We start from the raw sequence: 27153 nt of genomic DNA on the forward strand, positions 1-27153 counted from the left end.
TTTTGCCAATCAAAGCAAAGAGCATTGGCTTGTAGTGAAGTGGATCCTCAAGTATCTAAAAGGCACATCCAAAGTATGTGTTTTGGTGGTGATAAACTTATGCTTAAAGGGTTTATAGATGTTGATATGGCAGGTGACATTAATTCTAGAAAGTCTACATCAGGTTTTTTATTTACTTTTGTTGGGGGAGCAGTGTCATGGCAGTCCAAGTTACAAAAATGTGTAGCCTTGTCAACTACAGAGGCTGAATACATAGCTATCACAAAGGCTTGCAAGGAGATATTGTGGATGAAGAGGTTCTTAAATAAACTTGGTTTGAAGCATGAAAGATTTACACTTCATTGTGATAGTCAAAGTGTCGTTCACCTGTGTAATAATCCAAGCTCTCATTCTAAGTCCAAACATATTGATGTGAGGTATCACTGGATTTGGAATGTTCTTGAAGAAAAGGAAGTACAACTTGAGAAAATTCACACTGACAAGAATGGATCAGACATGATGACCAAGGACTTACTAAAAGAAAAGTTTCAATATTGTAGAAGCATTGCAGATTTGAGCATGGTGCAACCCTCCTCATAAGTTGGGAGAGGGAAATTGTTGGGGTTCTCTCCTTATGAGGTGGGACACACTAATAAAGACAAGAAAAGAAAAGAAGGAAAAGACAAAAAGAAAAAGAATGGAAAATCAAGAAATTTTTTTGCATTGGCTTGCCTTGCAAGCCAACACGTCCTTGGCTAACCAACAAATTGGAGAGATCTTACACTCTACTCTCTAAACTACAAAAAACAACTCTCTAAAAAATATCAAAGAACAGAAAAGGGATTTAGAGAAGAAGAAGATTTACAATGGCTAAAACAAAGAAGACAAATCCGTTTTCAGCATCTCCTCTTGCTTCCATTATTGTGTTTCCACCTTTGGTGAGAGATTTCTTGTTTATTATCCATTTGAATGATTTTTTTGTTATTGGAATCCAAGAGCTTTCTTGATGCTCATCATCTATTTGTAACTAGATAGAAAAACATTGTATCTCTTTACTATTGTTAATAGTGGATGATTTGGACTTCGGTCTCATATTTTTTATCCTCACATTGAGGGATTTTCCATGTAAATCTCAGTGTCTACTATTGTTACTTGCTATGTTTTTTGTTATTTGTTTTATTTCTAATTACGATGCAATTTTATTTGCCCTAATACAAATGTATGTGGGTGCAAATGAAAAAAAAATGCAAATTTTAGTTTAATTTGTTTTGGGTTTTACTTTATTATGCTTTAGGTCTTATATTAGTTCATTTGCACTGCAATCAAATAAAATAAGGGAAAATTTGCACCTAAATCATTTGCACTATTATAATTTTGTATCAATGCAAATTTATTTGCACTGCAACCAAACACAACCTTGACACTAAATAAAGAAGAGGACATGACCGTCTAATAAATATATGAAGGGTAATTTGGGATATTGAAATGTTTCAATGTGCACGTGACATCATATGTGGCAAATAACCAACGAGACGCTAATAACTCGATTGACCACAATCCATGTGTTTATTTGCCACTATATTGGGCTTCATGGTGACTGAATTCTAAAGATACTAAGGCCTTGTTTTTCGATAAGTTATTTAAATTCATTTAACCGGACATGTGTTTCTTAAGAAAGCAAAAAAGATAGGAAAAGGAAGGGACCGATCTTGATGGGGTAGATTCTGGTTTCAAACACCTAGACGCTGTTGAAGCATGGATTAGACAGTATTGAAGCCATACCCACCGACATGGACTTGACGCTATTGAAGCCTACTGCGAGAAGGTAGATGAGGATTTGAAGAAAAATTTATATAATGCCGAAGCAAAAAGTTACAAGAAGCCGAGATCAAAGAAGCCAACTGGCGAGTGTTGGTACAAGTTTTCTAGAACCCATCGTCAAATCAATGCTGACAAATGCAGTTTTTCTCTGTTTTCATTTTCATAGCAGATTCAGAAATTCAACTTCCCTGTAGCAAAGTTTGAATTTTGAATCCGATTCAAGATCTTGAATTCTCGTGAAGAACTTCTATTACAGACCGCCGTTTGGTCATAGATGGGATCTTTCCCCTTTTCTACGGAATTCAAAGAATGAGCTCCAAGTGTTTGCCAAAATGCTTTCACGATGATGTGGCAAATAAATTGATATTCTAATATAGGTTTTGCTTGAGAAGGAATCATAGGTAGGAGGATTAGGTGCTAGAGCCAAGCCAGCGAAGAGATGCTAACGACCCATCCAGTGCGTTTCTCTCATCCAAATCCAAACAAAGATGCTGGGAATCTTTCCCACTTTCTTCCTTTTCTTATTGTGTCATTTAGAAAGGTAAGAGGGAACTTTTCACTTTCTTATTGTTTAAACATTCAAGGATCTCTCCCCTTTTTTCGTTCTTTCAATCTCCTTTTCATTTCAAAGTCTGCAAGGAATCGTTCCTTTATTCATTTAAACCTTTAAAACTACCAGATATATATATATATATATAATTATAAAAGGAAGCTCCCTTGGATTACAGATCTCTCTCTTTCTCTCCGTAGTCAGGTCACACTACAGTTTCTACCAGAAGAATATATATATTTATATATATATATATATATATATATAAACATATAATTTGCATTTAAATGTACAATTGAAATCTTTAAACAAAGGATTAGCCAGAAGAAGAAAAAAGGGGGGAGAAGGTCAAATTTTTCCGAGAAATCAATTGGGGTTGGAGGGTAATTAACAAATCAATCTCATCAAGCCATGACCCAGATGTAGCTCAAGTAGCCAAGCAAGTCTCCCAGAAAAGCCTGTTCTTCTCCATCTCGTTCATTAGCTCCCCATCTGCATCAACACCCACCTTTGCATCCTTGTCTTTCATACGGGACTCCGCTTCTGATGCAATTTTATCAGACAACCCGAACCCATCATCCTCATACTCATCAACATCATCATCCCCGTTACCATCCTTGGATTCTTCGCCCCCAAAATCATTCAACTCATCCACGCAAACAGTATTATCGACACAGTCAGTACCTGTACCGTTGCATGAATCCAAAGTGCATGACTCGGCATCGTCGTCGGGAGGCGACAACACTTCAAGGCCGGCGGCGAAGAGGGGATCGCAGTGGGTAGAGTCAGAATCCCCTGTTGCCTCAACAAGGAAGAAAGCAGACGCATCAACAGCTTGCCTCCACTCCATCCCCGAGAAGGAAAAGCACAGGAATGATGAATTCCTTAATCCTTATTCATCTGTGGAACAGGTAGAGCCAGGTAGAGTGGTCTGTCATCAGTGTGGGTGGGTAGTTATTGAGGGATATATATATATAGGGAGAGGGAGAGGGAGAGGGAGAGGGAGAGACAAGTGGTGTGGACTGAGGAGCTTGATCAATACACATTTGATTTATTTACTCGGTAATCGGATTCCTTGCTGTTCTGTGCTTCCTGGTCGTGTTTGGCTCTGGGTGAATGACGACAATTGACTCTATTGAGGAGTCACAACCCTCAAACGGCATCAACTTTTTCGTTGCCGGGTTCTTCTTCTGGACCCACCACACCCGCCCACCCGCCGCCCGACTATTGCGGTTACATTTACATCGTCTTCTAGATGTTTTCTTTTCCTAATTTTTTAAAAGAAAAAATTTGTTTTAGAAAAACAATTATGACTTTTCCCAAAAAGAGAAGATTGAATAAAAAAACGTGCCTTTGTCTTCTAGAAATTTGGACCTGTTCTTTCTCTCTTGGCTCTCGGGTCATCTTGTAATTCTCCATTATAATAAAAAAATTAAAAAAGTATCGGGTCGTCTCAACTCTCAATCATCTCGAATGTGGGATTCATTTTCACTTTATAAGAGTTTAGGGCAAACTTCTTAAATTATTAAACATCGGGGTGTCCGAAGAAACAATAATTTAATATTTTCCAAAATACCCTATGCATAAAAAGTAAAGTGTTTTATTTTTTTATTATTCATTTGATAAATGATGAAATCAAATAATTATTTCATTTTGCTTCATTTATAATAAACACTAATGTTTATGTGGCAATGATGTAATATCCTTTTTTTAATAAATACCAATAAAACCAAACATCTCCTTAACCTAATTTGAAAATTCTAGTGTTCATTATTCCCTTTCTTTTCAACACACTGAGACGATTCGAAAGAGATGTGGGATTCATCACATCCCTGCCGTGTATTGGAAATATCTCTTGATGAATGATGATGACATCATCAGTTCTAGTATTATTATCGGGAGATGTTCTCAATACACAGCGGGGATGTGTTGTGGGACGTTGTGGAACAGAGATGTGAACTCGATAGAAGAGTGAATGATGAAGTAGGCAGGGAATTGTAAGAGTCCCCTTTACCACCATCATCACCACCCCATCGGCCTTGTCTGGTTTCTCCTAGATCACAATTGGTGAATAGAAGGGAGAGGGGAAATCCGCAGAAGCAAGAATTAGTATCACAATCCTTGAAATCATGACGATGACGATGACGACACCCGCGAGGAGGTGGAAATTGCTTCTCGGCTACTTTCAAACCCTAACCCTAACAAGTTCATGGAAACATCGAATCTAAAAATCAACGTAACAGTCCCGCTCGCAAGCGGTGATTCTTACCTAGCTTATAGAAATGGGATGAAGGGTTGTATTGGGTTTAAAAAAAATTATACATCACATGATATTATATATGTACAGTATTTGATAGGAGTAAAACTGTCAATTGTCAAAAACAGTAAATGTGATTTAAGATAATAGTTATACAGTAAAGATACAGTTGTTTAGAAATCTGTACCATTTATAAAAATGAGATGGTAACAGTTTTTAGTCAAAAAGCCTGATTTTAGTTTCCCTTTTTACCCTTTAAAATTTTTGTTTTTACAGTATTACCATGTATAAAAATGATGGTAAGTTGGTAACAACTTTTTGTCAAAAAGCCTGATTTTAGTTTCCCTCTTTACTCTTTATAATTTTTGTTTTCCCAATATTTAATTTAACTATCATGATTCATGAGGTTGTCCATCAAACTTTTTCCAACAATAAAAAAAAAAGAGAATGCAATTTATTAAGATGGTTGTATCTTGATTTTACTTTCCATCCTTATCCTCAATAATTTTTGTTTTTCCAATATTCTATTTTGATTGCTCAGGTATTTGATCTTATCATAAATGGCTACATACACTCTCCGGTGGTGACCTTGTTACAATTGGTTTGGTCAAAACACCCTGATTTACTTTCCAACTTTACCCTCAACTTTCTATTTTTTTCCCATTGTATATATTGTCATTGCAAAATAATTATGAAAAACATAAAATGAAAAAAAAATAATATAAATTGCAAAAGAATAAAGAAATACATAGAGAATTTACAAAAAAAATATAGAAATTTCTATATACCATACTAAAAAATGAGGATGTTGCAATTGGTTTGCTCAAAATATGCTTATATTACTTTCTAACTTTACCCTAAACTTTCCATTTTTTTCCGATTGTATATATTGTCATTGCAAAATAATTGTGAAAAAACACAAAAAAATGAAGAAAATAATATAAATTACAAAAAAAAAACAAAGAAACATATTGAAAGTTTATAAATATATATATATAGAAAATTCTATAGATTGAAGAAAAACCCATAAATTACAAAAAAAAATTAGCAAAAATCATAGAATAAAATAAGAATTTATATCTATTACCATATATAAAAATTGAGAATGATTCAGTTAGTGTGGTCAAAAGACCCTGATTTCTCATTCCAATTCTACCCCTTAGTTTTTTGGTTTTTCCAACATATCCCAATTCTATATGAGGGTGCATGATAGTTGTTGGCAAAAAAAAAAATATCGTCTTTTCTAAAAAGCCATTGGGGGGCACCTAACCCATTAATTTTTCACATAATAAATAAATTCTCGAAAAATATAACTATAAAAAATACATAATATACAAATAAAGATAGAAAGTGTAGAAAATAACATAAATTAAATAAAAAATAAAAATTTCAAAATAATTATGAAAAATATAGAACATGAAGAAAATAATATCAATTACAAAAAACAAAGAAATACATAGAAAATTTACAAAAAATGTAGAAAACCATAAAAATTGATGAAAAATAACAAAATTACAACAAACACTAAATTACAGAAAAATGAATAAAATTTGTAAAATAAAACAAGAATTTATAGAAAATATAAAAAATGAAAAAGCATAACAAAAATTACACAAAAAAAAACAGAAATTTCATTCCATGGGCCCTACACATGTTTGTTAGTTGGGCCCCTGCTTTATAAGGGCATTTGGCTATTGGGACTGTATGTTATCATGCGTGCAATTGTTAAGTAGGGCCTGCAACTCATGTCCTAACTCATATGCAACATTGTGATACATTATGAATCGTTCGATTGTTTTATTCTTGTACAAATGTGCGGAGGTGCTCAACGTGCCTAGAAGGTGTTTGCATACATGTTGTTCTAGTGGTTGGTTGATAACTTTTGCTTCCAACTAATTTCTTTATTTGCTCTTAGTTAACAAGTATGAAAAAAAAAATCAGGCTTAAATGTAAGTTTTTAATAGTCATCTTAGATAATGACTTCCGCTATTCAGTAGTTAATTGAGTAAATTAACATAATAGCTTAGTTTACTTCTAATCATTACTAGTAATTATTTTCATAAGTTTTAGGTTATCACAAAACAAGAGATCGGTTAAGAGTAGCATCTCCAGTTCTTCATAAATTTTGTGTTTCATTGGGATGAACAGTATCTGTATATAATGCCATTGAATGTAATTTTATCATTGATTTGATACATTAATGTTTCAATTTAATGCATTTGCAACCAACATTTTATAATTATAAAACTCAGATCTTGGCATTTTGCGAGGATAGTATTCTTTTATGTATTATATAATTGTCTTAGGACTTCAACGGTATATGAATTTTCACCTATGCCCAACATGTAAAAGCATAGTCAAACATCACCATCAATATCAAATACCTCGTGCATCGCACAGGCATTTCCAGTAGTAGTTTAAAAACTTAACCAAAAAATTATGAAGCGGAAGAATCTATAAAAAAAAAAAAAAAAACTCATTGATAAAGGCAGAAGGTCGGGTCAAGGTTTAAATGCTTCAACCCAAGTTAATTGGATTCGGGTTTTACCATCCTTCGCCAACGGGCCATATACAAGATCTGGCCTACTAACAACTCGATCTCGATCATTGGTTTCTGATTCACTGGGCCCATCCATTACTTCATCAGTTCATCTAGCCCAATCAAATGGTTGTTGTGCGTAAAAATTGTATTTTCCTTTTTATCTTTTTTATTAAATTTATTAAAATATATATTAAGGTTAAAATTGTCATTTCCCATTAATATGATAGATTTTACTAAGGCTGTATTTAGTTGCAATGCAAATAAATTTGTATTGATGCAAAACTATGATAGTGCAAATGATTCAAGTGTAAATTCTGACTTATTTTTGTTTTAAATTTTAACTTATTTTGTTTGATTGCGGTGTAAATTAAGTAAATTAAGACATGAAGCAGAATAAAATAAATCCAAAACAAAATAAATGAGAATTTGCATTTTCTTTTTATTTGCACTTCCATGCATTCTTACTAGTGCAAATAAAATTGCACTGCAACCAAACACAACCTAAACGATAGATTTAGGTCCAGTTTGGCACATCTTTTCGTGCGATCTATCGGCCAAAAGTCGATACATCGGAAAGAAACCACGATTCAGTCTTTTTCTGTTTGGTTTGCGGTAGATCTAGCCGCCAAAAGTCGATACATCGGAAAGAAACAAGAAGCCCAAATCGGGCAATTTTTAGGAAAAGCTTTTATGTTTTTCTCTATTCATCTTCACACAGAAAGACGCATCTTAATCAAACAAGCTTCAAGCTGCTCAGATCTTAATACAAAGCTCAATGCATCTTTAGATTGTTAGAGCTACCTGAAGATCTTCCCAAACAGACTTGCAAAACGGCCCCTTAGTAAATTCATAAAATTGTATAGTGGATGTTTTAATAAAGGGAAAATTCCCAATTAGTACCTTATACTTTGGGCCTAGTGCCACTTTGGTTTACCCGAACTTTCGAAACGTGACGATCTAGTACCTATCGTTAACTAGCTGTTAACCAACTATCAAGTGGCATTTGAAAATGACACAGATACCCTTTAACTGTCATTTAATTTTGTTTATCAACTATCTAAATGTTGATAAAAAATTAACAGTCCAAAATCCTTGCCTCTTTCATTCAAGAATATTGGGGTCACATTTGAGTGGGCATTCTGGTGACTCCAACTTTCTTGAATAGAAGAGACAAAGGTTTGAGACTATTAATTTTTTGTCAATGTTTGAATGATTGATAAAAAAAAATTGGATAAAACTCGAAGGGCATTTATGTCTTTATTAAATGCCACCTAAGAAATAACGGCAGGTACTGAATTATCACGCTTTGAAACTAAATTATCGCATTTTAAAATTTGGAGATGAGAGTGGCACTAGGCCCAAAGTAGAGGGTAATAATCGGACAATTTCCTTTTAATAAATTATCTTGTTTTAAAAGATGATAAATAGCGGGACGTATCATCTTGGGACCCACTATGCTTCTAGAAGCTCGATTCTTCGTGGGAGTGGCTATCCACGTGGCAAGAGTACGAGACGGGTGGAAGCTGAAGCTGAGATCAATTATCCAAAATATAGCAGAAGCTGATATGGACGACAAGATGGGACCTTAATTTTTAATGGAAAGGTTAGCGTTTCGTCACTTTCGTGTATCAGTGACGTACCGTTTACTTGTGGCCTTTGTGGGAACTTCCCTTAATTGTCACATCGGAATATCGGGTTGTGGCTATGTCATCATGATAAAGCCACGTGTATTAATCAGATGTCGACATTTTAGTCTACATTCCAAATGTTCTATGAAATAGGACCAATGGGGTTCGGTTCATTCGGATTGGATTGACCCAGTCCCAATACCGGTTAGACGGAGTCTTTTCTTTTTTTTTTTTCGGATAAATTATAAAGACCCTCTGTACTATGACCGTGAGACAAAACCCCCTTTCATTACCCTTCCGTCCAAAAAGTTGAAAAATCTGCTGTTACAATATTTTTTATCCCTATACTACCCTTTTAGGACAACTTTAACCTCCTTTCGTCTTTTATACATTTTCTCACCTTATTTCTCCTTTGCAATCATCCATCGTAACCCATCTTTCCTCCTGGCGGCCACCAACACCGGATTGAACACCCCGCCGAACACCAGCGCCTGCCTAACCATCGACAATGCCGAGTTCCTCATACACGTCGGGAACAACTCTAGTGTGTATATCAGCAACACGTTGAACATCGTGCACGCGCTAAAGAAGCTCACCAGCTCCACCGCCACCTGCAATTCCTACCGTGACTCACCCACCACCACGCACATTAAACTGCAAATCCCGCTTATAGTCGTGAACACCAGCAGCGAACTTCTCCTGTTCAGTTTTCCGATAAGAAAGAACATCAGCAATGACGATGGCAGCTCTAATAAGGCGTTGAAGGTGACGCTCAAGTGGGGACTAAAGGCCAGGTTTCTGACCCCCAAAGGCATCCCGTAGTACACCATTCCGATGCCGAAACCGACGGTCATCACTGCCATTAACCGTCGAAAGGCCTACTTTTTCTCGACCAATGCCTTGATAGCAGAGTAGAGATTGCCGTCGAACGTCTCCGGTATGGTGGATATGCCAGAGAAGCTCACGCTTAACCTGAAGCTACTTTGATTCCTCGTGGTTATGGTTCTTAACGTCTCGATTGCTTCGTCTTTGCGTCCTTTCACCAGGAGCCATCTCGGTGATTCGCGCACTGCGAAGTGGATAATAATACAGTAAAAGATGGTTGGCACGGACGTCCACAGATGGAGGGTCCGCTATGAAGACTCTCAATTGATGTAAGCCATGGCCGGTAACGACAAGAAAACGAATGTGAATAAGAAGAATCCGACGATGCCCACCTTGCCTCGCCATCGTTTTTCGACGATTTCCGTCGAGAGGACGAGAGCGCACAAGTTCTGATCGTAGCGCGACCGAACCCGCTAACGAATCTCAAGGCGGCATAGACCCAAATGTTGGGAGAAAAGGCCGCATTAAAGTAGAAGTTACGGATATCATCAGACATGAGAGGACGAACATGTTCTTGCGGCCGAGAAACGAGTCCACCAGCGAGGCAGCCCACGAAGAATGACGACGCCGGTAACCCGGCGATAATGAGGCCGGCGAAGGCGAGGTTCCATTCCAACAGGACAGATGTCCGTGACGGCTTATCCCAGGCCCATGCATCCTTGGGAAGTAAGCAGAGGTTGGCGGCAGAGTTGTAGGAGGGGTCGTCTTGGCGAGAGTAGTGCCAGATGGGCTCGGTGTCGGTGAAGACGCTGATGAAGGTGTGCTAGGCGTCAAAGACCCACGCGAAGGAGACCAGGACGGCTTGCAGGAGCTGAGCCCACCCGAAACTTCCTATACACCGTTCGATGGTGTCGTCTAGAGAGGGAACATGCTTCTCAAGTCATGGATGTTCGTTCATATGTAGATGTTCGTCTGAGGTGGCCACATTACTGGGTCCCACGTCATATGTAAGTGTTCGTTCATGGTGGGACCAAGACAAGGAGCAAGACGTGTCCAATCCATACTCGGATAATCCATGTCCGAGTTGGAGTTGTACACTGCATTCATTCAAAGATTCCCAACTCAAAAGTTCATGGCCACGGAATTGGAGAGATGAAAAGCATGGTCTCACATGAAGCAAAACCGTCTGATAATGGGTGGGTGTCTATTTCCGCCAAATTGAAAATGTTAATTCTTGTGAAGGGTATTTTCGTCAAATGATACCTTTTGTTAGTCAAGTTAACAGAGAAGGGGTTTTTTGTCTCACGATCATAGTAGAGGAGGTCTTTGTCACAGACCCTATAGTACAAGGGGGTTTGGGTTGGACCTGTTCGAATCAAAATCAATTTAGAGGGTCCAATAAGATTTATTGAATTGGATCAGTCCAGATTTAATGGTCCAAAATATTTTATTAGATTGGATTGGGTTTGATCCATCTTTAATAGATTTGTGTTGAATTAAGTTGGATTGAACCAATATCTAGTCTATTAACAAAAGAGGTATCAATGGATTGGGTTTGGATTGGAAGTTGGAACCAATTTGAAAAGGTTAGGCAGTCCAATATACATATTGAATTGGACCAGTCCGAACTTAATGATCTAAAGTATATATAGGATTGGATTGCACCAGGTGCATTTGAATTGAATTCTTATGGACTGGGTCGGATTGGTTGAATCAAGGTTCTAAATATTGATAGAGCATATCGGCCTGTATCGTTAGGCATTTTTTTTCTTGTTTTTGTATTTTCAAAACTGGTAAAGGGGGTAAGGCCTGTTACCCCCTAAATCAGGTCAGACCCCAAAACACCTACTATAAAGGCATATCGGGGGGTCATCGATATGATACATATAAATCTTTATGCCCGAATATATTACAAAATTTAAAACCTTGGATTAGATCAACATCCGATCCATTAACAATCTTAATTCAGTTCCCAATACAAGGCTGTAAAGACTGTTTGAACGGACATTACACTGACCGAAGTCCAACTCTACATCATCTCTCAACGCCAGAATCTCCATTCCACCACTTCATTTGAGTGATTTTATCAAAAGATGGGTGGAGAGGAGTTGGGTTGGGCCATGGGCACTATGAGAGACAGAAAGGCCACAGTACCAAACGTTTAGCTTATCTGTCTGTACTTGTTGGGAGTTGGGAGTCGGTTTTTCAATTATATGATTGATGGTTTTTTTTTTTTTTAAAGAAATTGAGATGGATGGGAGATAGACAAGGACAACCAATTCCAACAGGATTACGACTCTTACATAATGCTTAGACTCAATGATATCATCTTACAATCAATAAAGTTTAAAGAGAAATTCTGCCTACCTTGGAAGAATGAAAGAGTACCAAAATTCGAACACCAATAGATGATGAGAGAGAGAGAAACACACAACTTAAATGTCAAATCGTGGTTACTTGGTGAACCAGTCCACCCACTTCGCGCTTGCTTCACAAATTATAATTCTTCTTTTCTTTTCAGGAGAGGTCCAATCTTTTCTTTTCTTTATTTATTTTGAACAAGGTCGAATCTTCTATGAATTCATGGGTTCTGAGTATAAGATTTAACAGTTAGTTACATCATTTGATTCGAAGTATTCATAAGGTATAGGTGTATCAGTAATTAAAGTGATGTATCTTTTATTTGTTTTAGTTTTTTTTTAATTTTAGTTTTAAATATAATTTTATATCATTTAATAAAATACCCGTAAACAAGTGTATCAGAATCAGACACCCAAAGATTCGATATGATATATGGCTGTATTCATACTTTGAACCTTGCTTCACTCTCGATTAGATAAGGGTAGAGTAAATTGATTGGTCCCATAATGTGTATGAATAAATTATGTATGGACCAGGGCTGTAGAAGAAATCTGGGATCAAACCCTACCTGCACCAGTACTAGGGTTGGGGGATGGGCTACCCCTACAGATGGCGTTTTTTTGTTTCCATAAAAGGTGGGGCCCCACCCTGCCCTGTCCCAAATGGAACTGACTTTTCTCAATATTAAACAAGGATGGAGTGAGGATGGGAAAAATATTTTTGTTCCAAATCGAGACAAGGTAAGGATGGGATTTATATATAATTTTCTGAACCGACCCCAAACCTAGTGATAAATTATTAAAATACCCCTGAATTTCACTTCAATTCATAAATCTCTAAGATCCCATAAACCCATCTCTCAAATATCCTCAATATATATACTTTTGAAGTGATTGGTTCAAGGTAGGAAAAATTTGCGAATTTCCTATCCCCACAGGAAAGGTGGAGTACCCACTCCATTGCCATTCCTAGCTGACCCCAATTTGTGATGGATTTGAAGCAATGTTTTTAAAACCAACCCGGAGAATGAATCGGTCAGGGGTCTAGTTCCCAGTTCGAACGGTCGGCCCATTCTGACAAAAAAAATTAAAAAATTAAAAATGGTCAAAACCGTCAGAACGGTTAATCGCCTGGGTCAACGGTTTGTTGACCAAAATCAACGTTTTTTTGGGGAAAATTCGGTTATGGGGAAAAACGAAACTGGTTCCCAATTTTTCCAGTTTGACTGTCTGGTCCGGTCTGGTTTTGAAAACCATGATTTGAAGTGATTGGACCGATTCTGGTTCCAAGGCCTAGTACCTATGGATTTGTTTCAGCTCCTATCTTGATTCCTGATTATTATTAATTTAGAACCAGTTCTATATCTATACTTTGGATCCATCAGGTCGGACCCGGTTGTCCCAAAAACAAATCGGTACAGTTCTAAGTCTAAAATTACAGACCCTATCGAGTCTGATTTGATTTTGGTTCCTTTAATATTTCTTGTCGGGTCAATTCCAATTCCAGCCAGACCCAACCAATTGACAGCCCTTCAAAGACGTAGTGCACTGGTCTATGACAGATTGCAACGTCTGTTAATGTTTAATTTATCTACTAATTACGGATTCATAGAATTAAATTTTAATGAAAAACCACCTGAGTGGTCACCTCTTTTATGATACCAGTTGATTGGTTGAGCATTTCTGTATCACGTATTTTCAGTATTATGGTTGAAAATCTCTCATCAAGGACAAAGTAAGAGGAAGCTTCATTAATCTATTAATTACATGCTTATAGCATTCACCATTTTAGAAAATTAAGTTTCAACTATGTGGATGTTCGGTATCGTGATGTTGTGTTTGTTTGATAGGGCTGATTAGGGATTCAAACGGATCAAATTGGATTTAAATCTCTGATTTAAATCAAGTATATCCGAATCCCATCTGGTAATATATATCCGATCCCATCTTATTTTATAAAGGTCAATTTGAATTCGAATCCATTAAGGATGTTGGATATCTGAATTTGATCTGATTTGATATAATTTTTATACAATTTAACAAATTATTAAAAAGAAAAAAACTTAACATTCTATATAAAAAAAATACAAGCATTTTTCAATTATTTTTGCCACATATATATACGTCTTTTTATAAAAAAATAAATAATATAAAATTACAAAAATGCAATATAAACATATATACACAAACACACATATACACATACATGCATACATACATACATATATATATATAAGGGGTGAGAGAGAGAGAGAGAGAGAGAGAAAGGGGTGATCCAAATTCAATCCAATTTTAAATGGATTCTATTATTCAATCCGATTCAATCAAAAAATCTAAATGGAGATATCTGAATCCAACAAAATAGGACCATATTCGAATTTGGATCAAATCATGATTTGGTCCATTTGCACTCCTAAAGTTAATTAGGTATCAACATTTTGTAATTTTTTATTCAAATTATATAAAATTCACTTTTAGAGGAAACAAGTTTTCACATTTCCATTTCACCTATATGACACCTAGTGGTGCTTATGTGTAATAAAGCATAATAAACAATTATTACATCGCATTTCATGCCCATAATATTTTTTCCTAATTTTTTATGCATAAACACAATGGACACACAACACCATGATACCAAACACCACCTATAAGGGGCCCACTACATGAATTCTGTTTCACCATTCCATTATGTTTTGTGTCACATCATTTAAAATAAATTAGTTATTATTTATAAATGACAATTCCAAAATAATTCTTTTTTTAAGTTCATATAAAGGGTATTTTGACAAGTATGTCATTTTTACAAGTTTATTACTTTATTACCAAAAATAATGATTTATAATTCACACTTATGGCCTGTTCATTTGCTCTGAACTCTTGACACCTGAAAGTGCAATAATTACATTAAGAGGTATATTAGTATTGATGAACTTTCCTTTCCTCTGAACTTTGAATGCAGAGAGAATGTAGTTCTGAATTCTGAATTCTAAAAATTATTAAACATCCATTTTGACCCCATATATGAGAGTTTTGTTTGTCTTTTTTGGGTATCATTAGAAAACAAAAGTTGTATGATTGAACTTTAAGAAATAAAAGATAAGAGGAAATGAACAACCATTTTCCTCTTAAAGTTAAAAGATTCCTCTTAAGAAATAAAAGTTAAAAAAAAAAAATGAACAAACCCTTAACAATCATGAAATGACAACTCTTTTCAACAATTCTTGGGCATTAAATCAGATGAAGCATAGATCATGACAAACACAAGGCAGGGTAGCACAATATCACATTGCCGCCCCACAAGCACTCCACATGCACATCTCACCATGCATTGAAAACATAACACGTACTTATCATGAGATGTTCCTAATACACAGGTGGAGGTGCTGTGGGGTGCTTATGGGGCACTGATCTGATCTCGGGAACCGCAGTTATATAGATTCCAATCTGATGTCACAAAGACTCCCACCAAAACAGGCTCCAACACGTTTCCAACATTGTATGGTCACACATCTCAAACATGCGAGTCCGGATCACCTGCCAAGAAAATACATGGCAGGTCCCAGTTTTATAGTAGGCCCCAGTTTCATAGTGAGATGTGCAGTGACAGATGAAGTTGATAGGGTATTGAAACATATTTTGTTGGGAGGTGATCCCAACTCCAAACATGTATTGAATGTTTGTGAGACATGTTTGAGGCTTCCAACATAATTTATTTTATACGATTCAGATCTTCTACCCACATGAGACTACTGCTGTACATTGGGAATATCTTCCCATCAATGATAACTTGTAAAATCGGAGATATTCATCATGTTCTCAATGTACAGCTGTAACGAGGCATAGGTAGGGTTCTTGTGGGTAGGAGATCCGGACTGTGATTTATAACAGCACATCTCATCCATAACCATGTTTTGATGGGAGCAGATCCCAACTCAAACTTAGAGAGGTACAGTGGAAACTGAAAAATAAAATATTCTTGTGATTTACTTCCAGAGAAAGAAAAATTCTTGTGATAAAAGAATATCAGATGGAGAACCGCAAGCCAGCAGCAGATCCGAACCCATTAAGTTCCACTCTGGATCTGTAGCCCATCCGGCAACTCAAACTGTTCTTGCCCCATAGAACACCATTGCTGTGTATTGGGAACATCTCCCCATCAAGTTCATCTAATGCAGTATCTTCATCAGATGATGGTTGTAATTGCAACAACAAACCACATAAAATCTAAAATGGAGAGTTCAGATATCACAAAATGCAAATTCCCCTTTCTTTAGGACCCTTAGTTGCACTCTTTAAGAGATGTACCAGTCATGCAAATCTTTGGGCCACACTATGCTTGCTTTGAAATAGAAGTCATGTCTATCAGTGTTGCCATCTTAACCTGTAATTTCACTTTGCTTGTACTCTTGTTATGGACATCTTTAGCTTGAACATATTCTGAGGTGATTCCAAATTGAACTTTTATTTCCACAGCCAAAGGTTGAACATTTACTAGTCTGCAATCTGCATGGAGAGTTTATCAATTATTAATCATTTTCAGAAAGGGTCAGTTTGGAAGGAGTACAAATACAAATATGTAGAGTGCAAAACCTTGTATTTTGTATTGTACATATTTGTATTTGTACTCTTTCAAAACTGAGCCAGAAGAAAAATCTTTTGCAAAGGAGTTAAGAAGCTAAAGAAAGTGAATAAAATAGCTACTTACTTTATACCGAAAAATAAAATAAAAGTAATAATCATGAATTCAAAAAAGAAAAAAGGAAAATGGAGCTGTCACACATTAATGAAGGTTTCCCTGAGCTCCAACATTGATGTACAAAGCACCAAATCTTTGCTCTACATGAGCATTCTTCCCTTTTTCAGATGCAGTGCTTGTACAACATGCTTATCAGAAGACAGTTTCCTAAAACATGAAGCATTACTATAGGAAAAAAATGTTTGCGAAACTTCAAACCTTGTATATTTAATCAAAGAAGCTAGATAAAGGAAAATTAATTGAAGGAAAGGTTAACTCAAGTATTCTACGAAGCTAGTCTCTTTTCTTAGGCTCCGTCTAGTTGCATGTAAAATGAAGCAAATGGTTTCCACTAATGCTACTTTACGGTGGTACGTTGCACAAAACAGATTTGGAGAGTAGTAATTGTAGAAAAATGGCATTCCTTCTAATTTTCCATCAGTCATTTTCCAAACAGAGGTAGGCCTCCTGATTTCTTACAGCCATTCAGGTTTACCTTCCAAGTTCAGTGAAACACGGGGGAAATTAAGAAAATGACTTTTTTATATTGAATATCATTTTCAGTGGAATAATTCATCTCCATTTAACAAACAAATAAATGCAGCTTTAATTTCAAACAATCTTGAGAGAACCTATATTTGGATTCTTCCCGCCAAAAAGGAGCCGGGAAGTTTAGTACCTCCACCCAACCATACATGCATACATGCTAAACACACCTTTTAATTCCTCATCAAAGTCCTCAAATCTGAGTCAATATAATATACTATACTATTTTCCTACACTTGCTACACTAAGCGGACCAACATGACAGGTGTAGAGGGCATAGTGTAAAACTAAGTTACTCTCACTCTCACATGTGTGAGTCTTTTACACACATGTAATGGAACACCTGAAATCAGATTACCTGAATGATTTAGCTGTTCAGCGGGCTGTGGAACCAATGATGAGGTTCCACACCAATAATAAATTCATGAACCCCACTGTAAAATATGTGGGCCCCATGTATTTAATACTGGCGTGGAACCTTATCATTGGTTCCACAGTCAGCTGAACAGCTAAACCTTGCTTGGAACACCTGCCACTGAATGTGTAGTGTAGCAAGTCTAGGGAAGAACACCTAAACTCTCTTGGATGTTTTATATCCAATTTTTCTTTGTACCTTGTGCTCTCTTTATTGTACTTTTAATCAAAGCTCAGTTATGGATCAAATAAAAAAATAAAAACAGAGAACCATCGATGGGTTGTACTACTAATCAAAGAGGGATAAGTTCAAGTTCTCTGCAAAGTTTTTCTATTCTCCATGTGTTCTAAATTTCTTTCCCACCATCTAGCAAGCTAAATAGCAATACAAAATCACATGCAACTACCCTTCCAAGTGATATTTCAGGTTTTTCAACACCCACTCTTTCCAATTCACCTAGAAAAGAAATGAGATCGTAACAGATCCCAAGTTTCAACTTGGGTTTAGTTGAAGATACTTAGATCAAGCAGAACAATAAATGAAAAGAATAACAATAAAAATAACAATAAAAACAAAATAAACATGGACTGAGAGAATTGGAAGATAACTCCACCCATGTGAGCTTGTCTTACACCGCTTGTCCCAAGCCCAGACAAAGAAGGGTTGCACCAGGTTGGCAACCAGCACTAAAACTTTTGGCAGACTCATGATCATGGATATTTGTCTTTTGTACTCATGCTAGGGCATTCTCCAGAAATGACACGCACCTTAACCTGAGTGTAGTGTCAAATGGCAGACTCGTGATCATGGATATTTGTCTTTTGTACTCATGCTAGGGCATTCTCCAGAAATGACACGCACCTTAACCTGAGTGTAGTGTCAAATGGCAAGGATATGCTAGGATGGGTGCCAACAATTTAACAATGGATATGACATTAAACTGAAGGAAATGACAAAATAGGATTCATGTAGCCAAGTGCCAACGTCATAGTTTGGAACTTGGGATAAAGCTTGGATGATGATGATGACTGAGAGAATTAAAAGATAAAATCTATAACCAACTGACCGAATGGCACTCCAGTATCCACAAATGACTTAATGAGGTAAACAGCAATCCAGTATCCACAAATTCGATCCACCATATGACAAGATAATACCAACAAAAAAATTGCAAGATAATAAGAAAAATGTATATAAAAAGTTGACTACAACTGGGTTGGAAAAAAAAACGTGGCAATATTGACTTACTAAGTCTGAAACAGCAACAGGCAAGATAGATAAAGTAGATGCCCCTGAACCTATTCACTGATGAGAGATCCATAACATATAACAATTCCAAACATTTAAAATTGGCACAATATATTAAAATTTTAAATTGAACTCTATGTCAAAGCATTAAGCAGAAACTTTCCTTTATCAGTAAAGCATTATGCAATTTTAAAAGCAAAAGCATAGGTTTGATCAACTAGGCATGTACCTATGCTACAGTAGCCATCTTGAATGCCAATATGGGTTCCAGCAGTGGCTTCAATTTTTCATAACAGTTCAGCATTCATGATCGATATCATCCCTTCCCAAGCAGGTAGAGTAGAAGAAATTCCCTACAATAGAAATGTCCACAAGTATTTTTCAACTATCGAGTGGATAATATAGGCATGATAAATGTCAATAAATACATAAGATAAGACCTCAACCAATAACTCCTGAATCATCTGCCATATCAACACTACAGAGAAGGCAACCCCTCCTGAAAATGGAAAGCAGAAGAAGATCAGTGTGCAGAAAAGAGATTTGCATAATATACCTTAAGGCTGTCAGGTCACACCAAAAAGGGGAAGAGGTCAATGTGAAAAATGAGTCAAGATGAAAGCTAATAAATAACCAGTTGCAAAACACTCTGGATTTGTACAATGGTCAAACTAAATCTTAGGACATGACTAGCAACCAAACCAGGAAAAAAGAAAGGGAAAGATATATAGAGAACTCAAAAATGACAAGACATCAACGTGCACAAAAGGTTGTACCTGAAGAGCCACTGCAAACCAAAACGTGTCCTCAACAGAAACAACATGATGAACAGACCACTTCACATACTTTGGACTTTGAAACACCCATTTAAGGACATTGCTTGAACAGGAAGAATGCCTGTGACGGCTACTCAAGATCTCCAACAACCCCACAGGTACACCACATAGATATGGGAAACAAATGATACATCAAGGAAGAAGAGAAAGCAAAGTCCATATGTGAGCTCACACAACACAGGAGAAAACAGACATCCAGAATCTAAATATATACTGCACAGGAAAATTCTACTTTCCAAAAAGACATTTAATGATTAAAAACTATTGCTGGTCAGTGAAAGTTACAAATAAAGGAAAATTTTCAAAAGACAGAAACAACCACATCTATGCATGGCCACTGGCAATCTACCACCAAGAGATGTCAAGGGAAAATCAATAAATTAATAATTAATGTCTAAATGAATGTCCATGATACATAAATTACAATTTTTTATGGTGCAGAATACACCAATTGTAACAAGTTACAGGAATTCGAAGCCCTCGAAGCAACAAACAGTTCCCACCTGGAGATATGATGGGTGGAGTAACATATATAAGAGTTAATATCTCCAGTCCACCCCCACTCTGGCTGATAGGAATTAATTCCCAAAGACTGAGGTTGCACATCACCATATATGGTAGAGAACCCTGCTTCCTTCTGTCACTTTTGGCCCAAAGTCAATAGGGCTTGTTCTGTTTGTTGTCTCTCTTAAGCTGTACCTTCAACTTCTTACCACTCAATTGGCGTCCATTCATCATAGTAATGGCAGATTGAGCTTCTGTTGGTGAATCATAACTCACGAAGCCTGCAAATAGAGGGGTATTTGAGATAGAGAACTACCAGGACTTTATTTCTCATCTGAAAGGAATAGATGGTGTGTTTACCAAAACATTTGCTAACACCAGTTGCTTTGTCAACAAACACCTTAGCACTCAAGACCCTACCAAATGGTTGAAAAGCCTTTGCAAGCTCATGATCACCAAATTCTTGAGGAATGTGATAAATGAATAAGTTAGCACCAGGAGGACCTAAGTTCAATAGATGAAACAACAGTTAATGCTGAAATACGCACCAATGTTTTCCATAAAAATAACAAGAATACCATAGAAAATCACTACCTTCAACCTGACCCCCAGAACTTGTACCGACACTTGAAGATGCTTCTGAGGTACTACTTACAATTTCAGGTTGCACAGAGCCATGTGAACCACCCAAAGGCCTGTGACTCACCATTCCACCAGGATAGGCCATAGGATACTGAAGACCTGGAACCGGAGGATATGCAGAGCCTATATAGTTGGCAGAAGGCACTATGGGAAAACTTCTAGGTGCTATACCAGGGGAAAGATCCTGTGCAACTCCACGCAATGCACTTCCTTGGTTTACTGGTGGGATCATATTAGGGAAGCCGGTTTGATTATGCAATGTTGGCAGGGGATACTGCATAAGCCCATAATTGCCAGGTACCTACAATAGAAAAGCAACAGAGAAGCAGATTTACAACTTGATTATGCTAAAAAGACAAAAGTCAAAACCAGAAAGATATTGGCAAACACATTGAAGAAATCATGTAGACAAGAACTCAGAAAACTATAGGATAGAACAGGATACTGTCATCTAAAACTTGAGAAAGAATGAAATAACTGAGCTCATGGTTATCTGCTTAGATGCTTACAGAAAGCCCAGTGCCTATAGAAAAATGTACAAGTACCCATCTCAATTATGCCACAAATTATTTTAAAAACTCATCAAAGGCATAAAAATTTATACCGGCATGTGGAAGAATAGAGCAACATTACAGTGACAAAATGTTGTTAGGTGGTGTGAAAAGATAGCCCAAATAAACTCTGATGTGTGATTATTCCCTTTAGCAGGCAATTACTCTGTGATTAAATCAGGTATCTAATTTAAACAACTTCATTGCATCAGGCCCAGGCACCTTCAAAATTTAACAAATGCTCAGCCCAGGCCTTCCCAAGTGGCAATATTATCTCTGATGCAAAACCCTTCAAGCTGTATTGATGGGAAATTGGGAACTGGACCATCAACCATTCAGAAACCTTCTAAATTCAACAATGTGGTAATAATTATGCTAATGTAGAGCTAATCATCAAAGTAACTGAAAACAGTAAGTCAAAAAATTATCATGTGCCGACAACTTAAAGTTCATTTAGGTCACACTAGTTGCAAAAGACACAAATATTATCTCTGATGCAAAACCCTTCAAGCTGTATTGATGGGAAATTGGGAACTGGACCATCAACCATTCAGAAACCTTCTAAATTCAACAATGTGGTAATAATTATGCTAATGTAGAGGTAATCATCAAAGTAACTGAAAACAGTAAGTCAAAAAATTATCATGTGCCGACAACTTAAAGTTCATTTAGGTCACACTAGTTGCAAAAGACACAAACTTAGAATAGGAAAATCTGGAAGGATCTAGAAAGTTCAATTAGCATGTTAGATTAATTTAAACATCCGATATAAGCTAACAAAAACAGACCTGATAACCATATCCATTGTATGGGGGCATGTAACCCATCGGTAAGGCCCCAAACAGTGAAGGTTGCTGTGTTGACTCAGTATTTAATGCACTAGAAGCATGGGTTTGAGCTTTTTGAGCCCTCCGTTGTTGCCTCTCCTTTTCCGTATCTGCCCATTTGACAACTAAAGGAACATTTGAACCCTACAGTAGAAATTTGTAGCCAGAGTGCAAGTTCAATTATCACTTCATCAACAATAATCTCAAGTATTAGTATATCTTTTCCTATCAGAAAGTTGGGTATCTGAACAATTGGTGAAGCATGTTATCATGTCTTAAACAACTCATTAACAAATAAACCAACTGAAATAAACAAATAGCATTTTCAAAGTAATGGAACTGCTTGAGGTATGGGCCTGCCTCAATTAGACCAACCGAGGATGTAGGAGTTACATATAGTAGAAATAAAATGGAAATAAATAAAACAGATAATGTCAAGTCAAAATTTAATTATACAGCTGAGACATCTAAAAAATCTGGTTTTCCAATGTAACCAACACACATCTACATCATTCTGCAACAATGATCTCTATGGTTCAAATTCAGTTGAGAACACAAGTTACCATTTAAAATAAAGCCACTGGATGTTTATCAGCTATGGAAAATATATAACCATACCAGTCAAGTGGAACCAAGGTTTAACCAATGTTTTAAAACACAGAGGCATTCCACTACCTAGAGACATGAGGCATAGTTGAGAATGCAAGAGGCGTAAGCTTCCTGAGCATAAGCAGGCATAATCATCCTCAAGAGGGAGGAGGAGGATATGGAAGGAAGGAAGGAAGGAAGGAAGGAGAAGAAGAAGAAGGCATTTTTCTTCTTTCTTTCCTTTCCTTTTCTTTCTTTTCTTTTTTTCTTTTGTTCTTTCTGTATGAGGCATATGCCTCAGAGGCATCAACACCTCCAACATGAGCCTCAGGGCATTTTGAGGGCCCCTCACCTTGGGCTTGGGTTTAACAAGTTGGAGAATGTCACCTCTGGTAATCAGATGTTTATTGTCTGCTGTTTAAGGGAATCAGTCCCTCTTTTCCCTCTTCTACTGCACTCTTTTTTTTTGATAATTAAAAAGGATCAATTTCATTAATAAAAACTAGTAGAGTTACAAGTTTCCTTTGGAGAGGCATGAGCTGCGTCCTCTCCTACCAGTAGGAATAAAGACAAAAAGATAGAAGACAGATTCAATCTACAATTGAACCCAATACAAACTTTCCCTATTTATCCCTTGCTTTGCAAGACCATCAGCCATAGAGTTTGCTGACCTCCCCACCCATTGTATTCTTACAGCCAAGCTTCTTATTAGGCAGTTGAACTTTTTAATTTCATTCTTAAAACACCACACAACAGATTCCGGATTTTGTAGCCAGCCCACTACTACCTTGGAGTCCCCTTCTATTATCATCTGTTCCACACCTATCTGCACGGCTAATTGTACTCCCTGGATAGCGGCAGCAAGTTCCGCCCTAGTAGAGTTTCCAACTCATATGGGTCCTGAGAAAATAAGGACCACATTCCCACTCTCATTCCTCAGTACCCCTCCCACCCCTGACGGACCAGGATTTCCAAGACTGCTCCCATTGAAATTCAGCTTCAAGAATCTTTCAGGAGGGGGTTCCCAAGCCATGCACTTTAGTTTTTTTGGATGAGAAATTAGCCACTGCTAACCAATTCCTCCACACATCATTGAATGAGAATTGATGGAATAAATCCAGTGATTTTATCCATAAGATCACCCTATTTAGAATGCAGTCTTTCATGTCTTCTAGGCTTCTCTCCTTTTTTTTTTTTTTTGATCAATAACAATTTCATTAATTCACCAAAGAGGTTACATAAGGAAGACAAACACACTTATCTTCCAAGTACAATCAAGAAAACAAAAGAATAGGTGGAGACAAAATTACAACTTAGCCCAAAACATTGACTCCCTTTCTGCCCCTTGTTTAGCTAAACCATCAGCTAGAGAATTGGCTGATCTTTTGACCCAGCACATTTTAACTTCAATCTCCCGCACCAGCCACTCAAATTTCCTCCTCTGATTACTGTACCTCCATAAACCATTGCTGTTTGCATTCAGCCACCCTATCACCACCTCCGAATACCCTTCAATTAAGAGTTTTCTTATGTTCATCTCCTTGGCTTTCTGGACTCCTTCCATAACTGCAAAGATCTCAGCTCTAAGGGAGTCACCCATTCCAATTGGGCTTGAGAACAAGGCAAAAATGACCCCATTCTCATTCCTAAAGACACCCCCAATCCCTGATTGTCCAGAGTTCCCCCTACTACTCCCATCAAAATTTAATTTCATGAACCCAGTAGGTGGAGGTGTCCAAGACACACTCATTACTGACTTGGTCTGTGTGCATTTTGCTATTTCACCCCACTTCCTCAACATGTCATCCACTGTGTAACCTGTGAATAGTTCCAAAGATTTTGGCCACTGTACAGCCCTGAAATGAATGATAGCCTTTAGTTCTTCCACCCCTCTCTCAACCGCTGAGAATATCCTGAAGTTTCTTTCTTCCCATATTGTCCAACATACTACAGCCCTCAAACCTCTCCACATAGTCCTTCCCCTTTTCCTACACCACCTGAAGACAGAAGGGGTAAAAAGGCCCTGCAGATCTGATGGAGGGTTCCATCGACACCCAAAGAGGGAAAAAGCCCATTCCCAAATTAACCTCGCAAAATGGCAAGACACCAATAGGTGAAAACCAATCTCCCTATCCGCTTTACATAGAACACACCAATGGGGTGACAAGCAAGTATCGGGTCGCTTCTTTTGGAGTAGATGACCAGTGTTGAATCTTTCCAGATAGGCTTCCCAACAAAAACTACCAACCCTAGGAGGGATTGCTCTGCATCAAACCTCATCAACAAGGAAAGGGGGGGTTACAAGACTGGTGGACTGGCTTAGGACTTTGAAAAAGGAAGCACAAGAAAAGAAACCAATGGGGGTGGGGGTCCAAATTCCGGGCTTCTCTCCTTCTCTTGGAAAATTCAGGCATTCCTTTCTTCCCACACAAACCAAATCAGCGTTGCTCTTGCACACCTCCACATAATTCTTCCTCTTCTGTGCCGCCAAGGGAAGAAAGCAGGATCAAAGAACAAGCTTGCACATCTCTTCTGCACTCATTATTTATCATAATCATTATCATCACTATGATTATATATATATATATATAATAAAGAGAAAGCAGATAATGTATGGGTGTATCCCAAGGTTAAAAATATCAAAATGTATTGTACCATATCATACAATATGTATCAGCTTTTTAACCTTAGGATACACTACATACTAGGACTTCTATCAAATTTAATAGTTGGTTGAAATATGGTGGACATATGTTACAAACTGAAAGTTGATAAAACTGTGAACATCTATGATTTTAGTCACTCAATATTTTTTTGATCAATAACAAGAAACTTTATTAAAGATATGAAACTATGTGAAGCTTAGGTACAAAGGGGAGGTAAAAGGACTTAACTCCCCATCAAAGAGTACAAGGAAAAAATAAAAAATTAGCCCAAAAAATCGAATCCCTATTCATCCCTTGCTTTGCTAACCCATCAGCAAAGGAATTAGCAGTCCTCTTCACCCAGTTGTAATGAACCACCATATCCCTACTCAGCCATTTAAATTTATTCTTCTCATTGTTATAACTCCATAAGCCGTTGTCTCCCCCTTTTAGCCACCTAATCACCACCTCCGAGTCACCTTCAAGGACCAAACATCTGATGTTCAGCTCCCTTGCTCTTTGGATGCCTTCCAGGGCTGCGAGGATCTCAGCCCTAAGAGAGTCTCCTTCCCCAATTGGGCCTAAAAACATAGCAATAATAGCCACCACCTCATTCCTGAGTACTCCCTCAATCCCAGGCCCTGGGTTCCTTAAACAGCTGCCATCAAAATTCAATTTTATGAACCCAGAAGGAGGAGGGGACCACAAAGGACTACAGCTCCTCTTACAGAGGGCAGAGGAAGCTATCTCCTTCCAATTTCTCACCAAATCAGCCACAAAATAATCTGAGAACAGTTCCATAGTTTTCAACCAATGTGCCACCCTTAACAGAATTAGATCTAATAAGTTTCCAATGGTTCTTTCCTTATCTGAAAATATTCGTGAGTTTCTTTCTTTCCATAGAGTCCAACACACTGCAGCCCTGATGCTTCTCCACATAGTCTTCCCTCTCTTCTTCGGCCATCTGAAAAAGGAGGGAGAGAAGAAGCTTTGGACACTCCCAGGGGGTATCCAAACACACCCAAAATGGGAGAGAACAAGCTTAGTCACTCAATATTTAATGTTTCAGTATTGAGCATATCAATACTTTGAACTTTGGTGTATACAAAAGGGAGAAGGAAAAAGTAGGGGCCGATACGAGCCGAGAGAATATTAGACTATTTGAACTTGGCTCAACAAAAAAACATAAGGCTCAAGTTTGGGCTCAAGCTCAATTCCAGCTAGAATACTAGCTCAGATTAAGCTCGACTCAAAAGCTCATAGGCTCGAGCTTGACAATGAGCCAAGCCTACTAGAGCTTGAACTCAATACTTGCCCTACTTGTTTAACATTTAAAAACTACAAAAAACACATCAAAATTGCCTACTCTCATCAAGCTAAGAAGAATAACTTGCTTATTTAACATATAAAAAACCACAAACACTAAAATATTTATCGTTTTATTTTGTTTCTTATTACACAAATAAAAAATCAATATATATATATAAGCTCAATTAGGCTCACAAACGTCACGAGCTGAGATTCACACTATTTGAGCTTGGATCAATTAGCAGTCAAGCCTATATATTGGGCTCGAGCTTGGCTTGAAGCTCAATTTGGACTGAGCTGAATCAAGCTTTTTGCAAGCCAAGCTCGTATGGCTCATGAATAG

At 37.2% G+C, this 27153-nt stretch overlaps 1 protein-coding gene and 1 pseudogene across 4 annotated transcripts in view; both read right to left on the reverse strand.

The window, feature by feature from the left end:
- Nucleotides 1-8901: 8901 nt before the first annotated feature.
- LOC104588435 (organic cation/carnitine transporter 3-like) lies at nt 8902-18803 on the reverse strand (annotated as a pseudogene). The gene is made up of 5 exons (XR_016083839.1): nt 18728-18803; nt 16347-16468; nt 16002-16189; nt 14789-14849; nt 8902-10533 (listed from the first exon to the last, which is right to left on the reverse strand). The product of XR_016083839.1 is annotated as an organic cation/carnitine transporter 3-like (transcript).
- LOC104588423 (RNA-binding protein BRN1-like) overlaps nt 15863-27153 on the reverse strand; it is a 41138-nt gene continuing 29847 nt past the window's right edge. Inside the window, exons 6-12 of one of the 3 annotated variants that reach the window (XR_016084119.1) lie at nt 22231-22413; nt 20844-21192; nt 20610-20753; nt 20249-20530; nt 19356-19408; nt 19139-19262; nt 15863-16468 (exon numbers count right to left, since the gene is read on the reverse strand). Coding sequence is in view for 1 of the 3 variants with exons in the window: in XM_088901351.1 (XP_088757477.1) it covers nt 20403-20530; nt 20610-20753; nt 20844-21192; nt 22231-22413 (804 nt within the window). In the remaining 2 variants the exon portion in view is untranslated. Of the gene's footprint in view, nt 16469-19138; nt 19263-19349; nt 19409-20106; nt 20531-20609; nt 20754-20843; nt 21193-22230; nt 22414-27153 lie in introns of those variants that run through there. The other 2 variants (XR_016084118.1, XM_088901351.1) reach the window with 2 other exon arrangements.

Source organism: Nelumbo nucifera, chromosome 3, assembly GCF_055504915.1.
Source record: "Nelumbo nucifera cultivar China Antique chromosome 3, China Antique-T2T, whole genome shotgun sequence".
In the NCBI taxonomy this organism is placed as follows: Eukaryota; Viridiplantae; Streptophyta; class Magnoliopsida; order Proteales; family Nelumbonaceae; genus Nelumbo; species Nelumbo nucifera.